We start from the raw sequence: 9,874 nt of genomic DNA on the forward strand, positions 1-9,874 counted from the left end.
AAGTCATCAATAGTATGTCCTCCAAAATATGTCAAAAAAGTCACAGTATAGTAAGTCGTTCGAAATCGGTCAAAAACATCATAGTATAGTATGTCATCCAAAATCTGTCAAAAAAGTAATAGTATAGTATGTCGTCCAAAATCAGTCAAAAACGTCACAGTATGGTATGTCGTCAAAAATCTGTAAAAAAAAAGTCAAACTCTAGTATGTTGTCCAAAATCAGTCAAAAAAAGTCATCGTATAGTATGTCGTTAAAAATCAGATGCCAATAGGTGGACTATCCCTTTAAGAATAAAAAAAGAAAAGGACAAAAGTTCATCAGAGCAGTGATGAAGGAAATATGTTGACTAAGACCTGACAAGTTTTAAAAAAAGTGCAACGCAAGCTCATTCATAGTTTTTTAGGGGTAAAAACTGTCAATGTCCCACTCACAGTGATCAATAATTCATGCTTTCCAGTAGCTGAATGAAAATAAAGGTGACATTTCTAACTTTCCTGTTAAAAGGTTGAAGTTAGATTAGGTGTTTTTTGTTTTTTTTGCAGATCTTTGCACAGATTTGCAGACATGAACTGAGATGGAAAATAAATATCTTTTTTCTGTGAGGACCAAAGAAAATGCATAAAACATGAGGATATTTTGGCTGGTCCTCACAAATTTAAAGATCTTGTTGAAGGTTAAGACCTGGTTTTTGGGTTAGGGTTAGAATTACATTTATGTTAAGATTAGTATAAGGGTTAGGGTTAGGAATTTAGTTGTTAGGGTTAAGGTTCGGGTTAGGGGGCAGGAAATGAATTACTCTTCAAATCCTTATCTACTGTACTACTTGATACCATGTCATGCCATGCCTTGCCATTCTATAGTACACTATACCATACCATGTAATAATATACTATACTATACTAAACTATGCTATGCTATGCTATAATATACTACGCTACCATATTATACTATGCTATACTGTACTGTACTGTTCTATACTATACTATACTGTATATATAGTATAGTATAATATATACTGACCTGAATATGTCACAGGTGGATATTCAGTCAGAGGATAAAACATAGTAATTCACCTGATATTATTATTATTAGAAATGTTCAGAAATTCATCCTGTGGTATTTTAACCTTTGATGATAACATTTACTTGAGTATTGTTATAATATTATTACCTGTGGATCAGTGAGTTGATTATCTCTGTCTGTCACTTTCACTTCTCACACAAGTTATCAACACCCTGACAAAAATGTAAAAAATCCTGCCTCCCTCACCTCCACCATCACACCCCCCTCTCCCTCTGATCTTCATTGGAGGCGATATCCAAAGTGGGAGGGGCCACTCTTTTTTTTCCTGTCGGCTTTGCTCATAGATTGGTATAAGACCCCCCCTGTAAGAATGCGATCACATCGGGGGAAAAGCAGTCATTGTGTTTCCTTCACTCGCTTCAAACAGAGACGCTCCAAAAATGCAGCGGCTACTCATGTTCACTCTGCTGGCATCATCTTTACTGTGGACAGTCTGCACTGGAGCAGGTGAGTGTCCTTTCATTCATTCATAACTGGATAGAATTATTATTTAATGATTCATTTATTCACGTGACAAGGTGCCTCTATTTTCATTTTAGACGATTTGTACAGATCCCAGATTATTCAATGAAGAAAAAAATAACATAAAAGGCGGACATTTTTATCAGAAATGTACATTATGAAAGGGAAAGACCTGTTATTATGTATATGCATATAGATAGATAGATAGATAGATAGATAGATAGATAGATAGATAGATAGATAGATAGATAGATAGATAGATAGATATATTATTATTGATTATTATAAATATTGATATTAATATTGATATTATCTCGGGGTCAAGATATGAAAGTATGAATTGATCTCCATTAGAAAACGGATGTTTTCATTTATAACTATACATTTCAGATCAGAGAGCTGTTTTTTCAGAGGCATTATTCAGTTAGAAAGTTGATATGAAGAGGGAGAGAGGGAGAGAGAGAGAGGGAGAGAGAGAGAGAGAGAGACTTACTTTGCTATTTGGAGACGTTTCCCAAAATTCCCCCCTCTCTCTCTCTCCGCATCATAACAGCACCAAACCCGTTCCAGCGTGACGCGACCGCTTCCACCTGCTCAGTCCCATCATTGTGTTTTGCTGCGTGTCATCCTCCGCACCTTGCACACACACACACACACACACACGCTGAGCCTCCTGCGCACGAGACCGATTGGATGCAGAGAGAGAGGGAGAGAGAGACAGAGGGAGAGAGACACCTGCTCTCAGATCCACACACTGACAGTCGTTTGCGTCAGTGAAGGTGTTGCCGCAGAGAAGAAGCGTCTCTCCAAATAAAAACCGCAGCTCATTAATTCAGTGTAAAAGGTTCAGAAACCACGATGACAACAAAGATAACAACAGATAAACACATATTTATTCAGCGTCATCATCATCATCATCATCATCACCAGTCACATCATAACTAATGAGCCATGAACACAACATTTCTATTTATCATTATTATACACTGATCACCGACAATATTAGAATATGAAATCAGTGATTTGTTGAATCACTGTATATTATTCATGGTTTTGAAGAAAAGGCTTTCTTCATTCACAAAATTAACAATGCAATGTCTTGACTTGAGCAAGTTTGGAAAAAATGACTCTGATCAATCAACCACAACATGAATCATTTCTTTTATTAGTAGTATTATCATTTTACAGTGGAAAAAATATATAAAACTGAATCGGAGGTCATTAAAATGTCAAATGATAAAGTAACTGTCTATAGGATTTGTGTAGATAATTTAGTTTTGAAAAAACATATATACGTATATGTATCATACTGCTACAGTAACAAGTAAAGTAAATAAAAATTAAAAACATATACATATATTTAGAGTGAAAATGTAGGTGAAATCCTTTTGTTTTATTTTATTGGATGAAGTGGAAGATGAAATAATGGGAAATAACATCTTATTTATTATACAAACACACACACACATAAATGTAAATGTTTTCTTTCCTGAACTGTTGTTTTTGATTAACACTATCAGCCCTATATGGTTAGTGTTAGGGACTTCCTCCCACAGATGGGGACTATAGGTTAAGACCAGGGGTGAGAATGAATGTGAATGTGTGACATATGCATGATGCACAGCAGATCACAAACTAAACAAACTTAACATCTGTTGAAAACTGAAGGCTACAAAGTTTATCCAACACACTACGAAGGGAAGGATAAGGTGCCACATTTTACGCACTGCACCTTTAACACAGCGCGGATCCCGTGGATGCGCTGCTAATTTCATTCACTGCTGAGAGAGATAGAGAGAGCGAGAGAGAGTGGAAGCTGCTGCGCCCGCGCGCCACACGCGGAGCAGCTGTGGACAGGTGTGCGTGACTCCAGAGAGACGCACAGACGCTCGTGGGTTAAATGTGGTTTTATCTCAGGTTTGTGTTGAAGAGAAAAGTTAATGCGGAGGAAAAACCTGGTCATGTTAATGCTGCGGTTCGAAATTCTAGAAGTGAACTGGTTGTGCACGTGAGTAGCGCACAAATAACACACAGAGAGGACTCTCGCGAGGTGGGCGTGGCCTCCGCGTTCGTTACGCTGTCTTTTTCGTCTTTATCTCGTCACTTTTCCTCAGTGAGATCCATTCACTGCTCGCACTCTTCATTATCTCCTCTGCGCTGCGCTGCTGGGCACAGCCGAGCGCTGATTGGTCGAGATTTATGCGGACAGAGATGTGATTGGCTATGATGAGCAGCCACATACACATCACTATGTGAGATTTATTTAGAGACAGCATGAAGTTGTTGTTTTTATTATTATTATTTTATTGTATTATTATTGTTTACCTCAGTTAAACACCACTGAAACACCACCAAAATATTTTATTTAGTTTTAATTTTAGTTTTAGGGGAGATGGACAGACAGACAGACAGACAGACAGACAGATAGATAGATAGAGATAGTTCAACTATGTGGGGGATAAATGTGTATATTTATCACAATTAAAATAAAATACATAAATATCAAAAACAGACATTTTAACTTGATATTAAGTGGACGGCCACATGAAATAGATGGGGGGGCCACATTTGGCCCACGGGACCTAAGTTTGAGGCCTCTGATCTACACAGTGTGAGAAGTGAGTCTGAAATCAACAGTATTATCATTATTATTAGGGCCCGAGGACTCTCAGTGTTGTGAGGACCTATTGGAATTCCTGGGAATAGAAATAACTGTTTTTTTATGTTTTAAAGATTGGTGAAAACAGAAAAAAAAAAAGTTTCATGGAAAAAGTTCCATGAAACTTGGTGGAAACAGCCCAAGACAAGCAAAAAAGTCTATTGTGACCATGGCCTCAACTCAATAGGAAGCCATTGTGTATTTGGCGCCCCTTTTATTATCGATTTGCACGTTTTGTAAACGAACAAACTCACCTGAGCACGTTAATCATAGCAACATGAAGAATGTGTCAGTTTGTACTACGCGCATAAAAAATTTACAATTATCAAAAAGTCTTGCAGATTCAAAAGGGGCGTGGCCATGGCTCGAAACTTGACACGAGACAAGAGACCTGGCCAAGAAACATAAGGGGATTAAAACTGAGTCAAGGGCATAGCGCCACCAGGTGGCAGCGCAGCGGCTGCGAGAGCTGTACAATGATGTATTTTTATTGATCTCTTTTTTCACTGCTTGTTCACACTGCATCCTGCTGCAATAAACGTGCCATTAACAAGCACTGATATGACGGTAACGGTGATTGCATTGTGAGCATAACCCCCCCTGCTTTATTTATTTTCAGTTCCCATTATCATGCCAGAGCAGGAGGAAAAGTCTTACCAACACGGCAAAGGAAAAATAACACTTCCTTCACGAACTCCTCAAGTCCTCAAACAATTGTACTAACAGAGTGGGAAACCCTCCCCATCTTTTTTCTCTTTTTTGAATGGTATGTGTGTTTTTCATAAATATTTGATTTGTGAGAAAGCTGCACATATTTGAGAACCGGGAGGAAACATGCAAACCAATTGTGAAATATTAATAACCCCCCAGACGAACATGTGAGAACGGGACCTCACTGATGCTGAAGATTGTCTCTGTGTTTATTATGATAGTATTGAAACACCAGGGTTTCTGTAAATAAGAAGACAGTTCCTGTGTTTTGGAGGCTAGAACAATTCACTGTTTGCACTAATGAAAAAATAATAAACTAATGAAACGGCACATTTGTAAATAAACATCAAATTGAACTGGACAGTTGCCAGCACCACAATCGCACGAAATTGGCTTTCAGTATCAAAACTTGCATTGAATTTTGTCAATTAAAACTTTGACTTGACAAAATGGATTTTATTTTTCTATGTTTCAGATTGGTGCTATCAGTCCCAGTTCACATGTGATCATCAGTGCAACGGTAAGTTTATTCATTACATAATTAATTCTAACAATAACAATAATAATAATAATAATAATAATAACACTGTATTTTTAAAACCACTGAGATGCTTGTTTGACAGTTTTTTCACACTGTGATTGGAACAAAAACTAAAAGTAAACCCAAAGTTGATAAAAGCAAGGACTACAGTTTTTTGGGGTTTTTTTTTACCAAAAAGGGAACTGCCTAAAAAAAATGATATTTTACCAAAATGTCTAATAAATGTGAACTTGCAAAATACTAAGTATTGTTCCCTGTGGGACTCCACGTGTGAAATGTGAAGTCATCAAACCCCAGACAACAGTCAGTCCAACCTGTGTAACGCGGATATGTCCTTGTTTTAGCACCTGAGAAGTGGAGCCATGCCAACGGCAACTGTGCAGGAACACGACAGTCTCCCATCAATGTTGTCACCAGAAAGACTGTGAAAGACGAGCGTCTGACTCCTTTCAAGTTCAGCAACTACCAGGAGATCTTCAGAGGCACTATCAAGAACAACGGCCATTCGGGTACGAGTATTTTCCACAAATCACCTAACATTAATTGGTGCTAAGAAGCTGTTGCTTGAACTCCTCGTGTCTGATGTACAGTGTGTTGTGTCTCCACCAGTTCAGGTCACAGTTCCTGATCACCGCACCATCTCAGGTGGAGGCTTGCCGGACAGCTACAAGGCTGTACAGTTCCACTTCCACTGGGGAATTAATGGAGGGCCTGGCTCTGAACATACCATCGATGGAGAGCAGTATCCAATGGAGGTATCTTTAGCTGCCTGTACAAAACACACACACACACGCACACATTCTCTGTTTTTGACCATATTGCTGTGTATATACATAACAATGCAGTGAAAATAAAGGACTATATATATCTATACAATAGTACAAAAAGTACTTTGAATAATCAATTAATTAAGTTGAATATATAGTACCTTATATTTGATAAGAAATAAACTCTTTGTTCAAACCTTCTGACTCCCTAAACATATCAGGGGCTCTCAGCTCCAAGTCACTAACATCTTTGTGAGCAACTGCTCACAAATATAAGATTCATTCTTAGTAATGTTGTTGTAGCGACAGCAGTAAATGGAGTATATGCTGAGGGACTATTTTGAGCAGCGGATTTGACACATTAGTGTCATTAGAGACTATTTATGGAAAGAGAACAGCCTCTGAAGATGTGACTTCATTATAATGGTGATGATGTGAGTGTAAAACTGTGGCACCCTGGTGTGTTGTTAGACAACAGTGAAGCTCATTGCATAGCAGGTTTTGGATACATAGATAACATAGTTTTTAATTAGATCAGTTTATTGATTTTTTTTGTGTGCGAATACAATGATTGTAAGGTTTGGCTAGATTTGGCTTTTTTAATTAATAAAATGTTCAGGTAATATATACAGTGTATACACTTTGAACACTGGTGATCTGTTATCTACAGGTGCATATTGTCCACATGAAGAGCCACTACACTGATCTGAAAAGAGCACTAGCGGACGAAGAGGGAGTCGCCGTCCTTGGTTTTTTTTACGAGGTAACACATTTTAATCCCATATGGCTGCAATGAAACTGACCTTACAAACATTGAGAACAAAGAGTGCTCAATTGTTTTCCTGTCCATCAGGCATCCAATAGTGGAAACCGAAAGTATGACCCCCTAATCAACGCTCTGCGGAGCATCAAAACGCCAAGTAGGTATTTAATGAGCGCCTAAAAACACGGTGCCATAAGATTGTTGTTATTTTTTCACATTTTTCTTTCCTTCCTGTTTTCAGATGCAAACACGACTCTCGTCTCTGGTATCTCCCTGGCACAGCTGATCCCATCAGAGCAGAATATGACCAACTACTACCGCTACAAGGGCTCACTGACCACTCCAGACTGCTCTCAGGCTGTGATCTGGACTCTGTTTGAGAATCCCATCCCTCTGAGCACAGATCAGGTAAGTGGGGAAAACAGCATACAGACTTTTTGGTTCCAAATGTAATGTACTTGATAAAATAAATAAATCTTTTATGCGGTATTTGATCATTTTTGCACCTGCTATTTTGATAAAACTATATGAAAAGATTTCAAGGGAATTTAACTTGCTAACATCTCCATATGGATTAACGAGGCAAAAAGCCTGGAAAACAAAATAGTAATTCTCAAATTCCATCTACGTAGGCTGGTTTCTCCGTTTGGGCTGCTATAGACAAATGGCAGCACAACATGGCTGCTTCCATCAAGAAGGCCCTTGCCTAAAGTACATCAAAGGCTTATTGCAAGGCTTTGAAAAACCAAATAAGTATTATTCAAAGGTCATTACACTCTTATACGAACAAATTATGGACAGTGCAGTCAATAACTGCCAATAAACAATCCTAGAAAATGAGTTGGTCAGTACTGTACAGTTCATTTTCCACCAGAAACTGGAGCTGAACATTTGTGTTTCTTTTTTGTTCCTCCAGCTGCAAGCCTTCGCTGAACTGAAGTTTCATGATGGAAAGCCAATGGTGGACACTTTCAGGCCGGTGCAGCCTCTGAACGGCCGACAGGTCTACCGGTCGGGAAGTGCGGTGATCCTGGCTAGCGCTGTTCTCCTTGTTGCCGCCATGGCAACAGCCTTGGGACTGTCTCAGCCCAACTAGCGCGAGGTTTCCCCTGCTGTTCTGTGTGACTCTTCAGCTGAAGTTTGTATTGTTGTCCTTGCATGGTTGCTAAGATGATCAACCACATTGTAGTGCAGGCATGACTCACTTGGTGTTCTTTCCTTACAACACAAATGACAAGGGCGTTGGCGAAATGCCTTATGAAACGTGCTGTAAGGATTTGATCAGCATTCACGCATGTGTAATAAAGACAAACAGTAAGTCCTATTTCAAGAGTGCAAATTACTCAAAATCTTGACACCGTTACCCTACAGACACCAGCATAGAAGCACATCACTCATTGTCAGACACTTTAAACCACATCCACCTTGTCCAAAGTCAGGTAAATTTAGTTTCTGCTAATGTCGGTGTGACTTACTGATGGTTGTGCTGATGCCAGCCTCATGACCCGGCACATGGTGTGTTGGTCTCAGTGGGGCATGGGAACAACATGGACCTATTAATAGCAGCAACTGAGTCTTGCCGCCATTTAAAAGCCAGCGGTCAAACAAGTCAGCGGTTTGGCCTTTCGTTCTTTTCAAAGTCGGGGAGCACACAGTGCAGCCATCAGGTGAAACCATCACATCCACTCAGTCAGCAGCTGTTGGAGAATTGCTTTTCTCCCCATGAAGAGCATCCATGCTGTTCTGTGAGTGCAGGAGCTGCTCTCCCTCTCTCTCTCTCTCTCCCACCTCCCACAGGCACAGAATAAAGACAGCTGATGACACAAATGAAGCTTCAGATATACTAATGCGATAGCAACCTTTCTGAAAAACCAGCAACCATTAATGTGTCACCCTTTTTTTTTTTTTTTTGTAAACCAAACCGTGACCACACACATCTCAGATGCTCGCATCAATCCACGTGTCCCGACATCCCAGATGTTCATCATTAACTACATATGCACGGGTGATGGAGTGATGCTGAATGCTGAACACACAAAACCGCACTGGCTGAATTCACACACACACTCACCTCAGTCACTCCATTTCCCACTGATGACCAACTGAAGTTCAGATAGCTCATCATGTGACCGTGTTTATGGCTTGTATTACTACAGGGTCTCGGATGCACTGAATGTTATCGACTGTGAATTACACCACGCTAAGTTCTCACTCATTTATTCAGCAGGACTCATCATGTATTCTAGTGAGAGATCTGTGCAGACTGCCAGCAAGATATATTGTGATGACGGAGCAAGGAATTTGTATGTTCTCCATTGTTTCATGAGGCATCAAGTTATATTTCTATGCTGTGTCATTGTACATGTGTATTTATGTACTGAATGTGTATATTAATATGAGATGCACAGTTGTTTATTGTTATTTATGTATTGCAAAGTTTATAGTATTGAATGCATACAGCATATGAAGCAGTGAGCTTCTCATGACCAATTGATGTTCAAGAGATTGTCATGCTTGAAAATATCATACATAATATGGGGAATGTGTTCCAACTGAACAATAAACTACCTACAGTACATGCCTTTTTAATGGCAGTCTCCTCTGCTTAATTCAAGCTGTTTGAGCCAGAGTTTGAAAGTGTTTTTAGCCTCGGTGTCAGCCGTGCCCACCTCTCTGTGCGCTGTGAAAAGTGATATGAGAAAATAGACTCTGTTGGCTCTGTTGTTTGTCTGCTAGCTCAGACACGCAGACAAGCCTCTCACGTTCCTGTCCGATTCCCCTTCAGTCTGTCAGGAGAGTCCAAGAACACTGACGCATCTCAATCCTTTAATCCTTTTCTAATTGATTTGTTCTGATGTGATAGAGGCCACTACACACAAGCACACAC

At 39.5% G+C, this 9,874-nt stretch overlaps 1 protein-coding gene across 1 annotated transcript; it reads left to right on the plus strand.

Annotated features, from left to right (window-relative positions):
- Positions 1-1,419: 1,419 nt before the first annotated feature.
- Positions 1,420-9,576, plus strand: ca4a (carbonic anhydrase IV a). The gene is made up of 8 exons (XM_044041201.1): positions 1,420-1,531; positions 5,392-5,436; positions 5,802-5,966; positions 6,067-6,212; positions 6,895-6,987; positions 7,078-7,144; positions 7,229-7,395; positions 7,904-9,576. Exons 1-8 carry the CDS (start codon positions 1,465-1,467, stop codon positions 8,081-8,083), a joined length of 930 nt encoding a protein of 309 aa, XP_043897136.1. The 5' UTR covers positions 1,420-1,464; the 3' UTR covers positions 8,084-9,576.
- The last annotated feature ends 298 nt before the right edge of the window (positions 9,577-9,874 follow it).

The sequence above is a fragment of the Solea senegalensis genome, linkage group LG13, assembly GCF_019176455.1.
Source record: "Solea senegalensis isolate Sse05_10M linkage group LG13, IFAPA_SoseM_1, whole genome shotgun sequence".
NCBI lineage: Eukaryota > Metazoa > Chordata > Actinopteri > Pleuronectiformes > Soleidae > Solea > Solea senegalensis.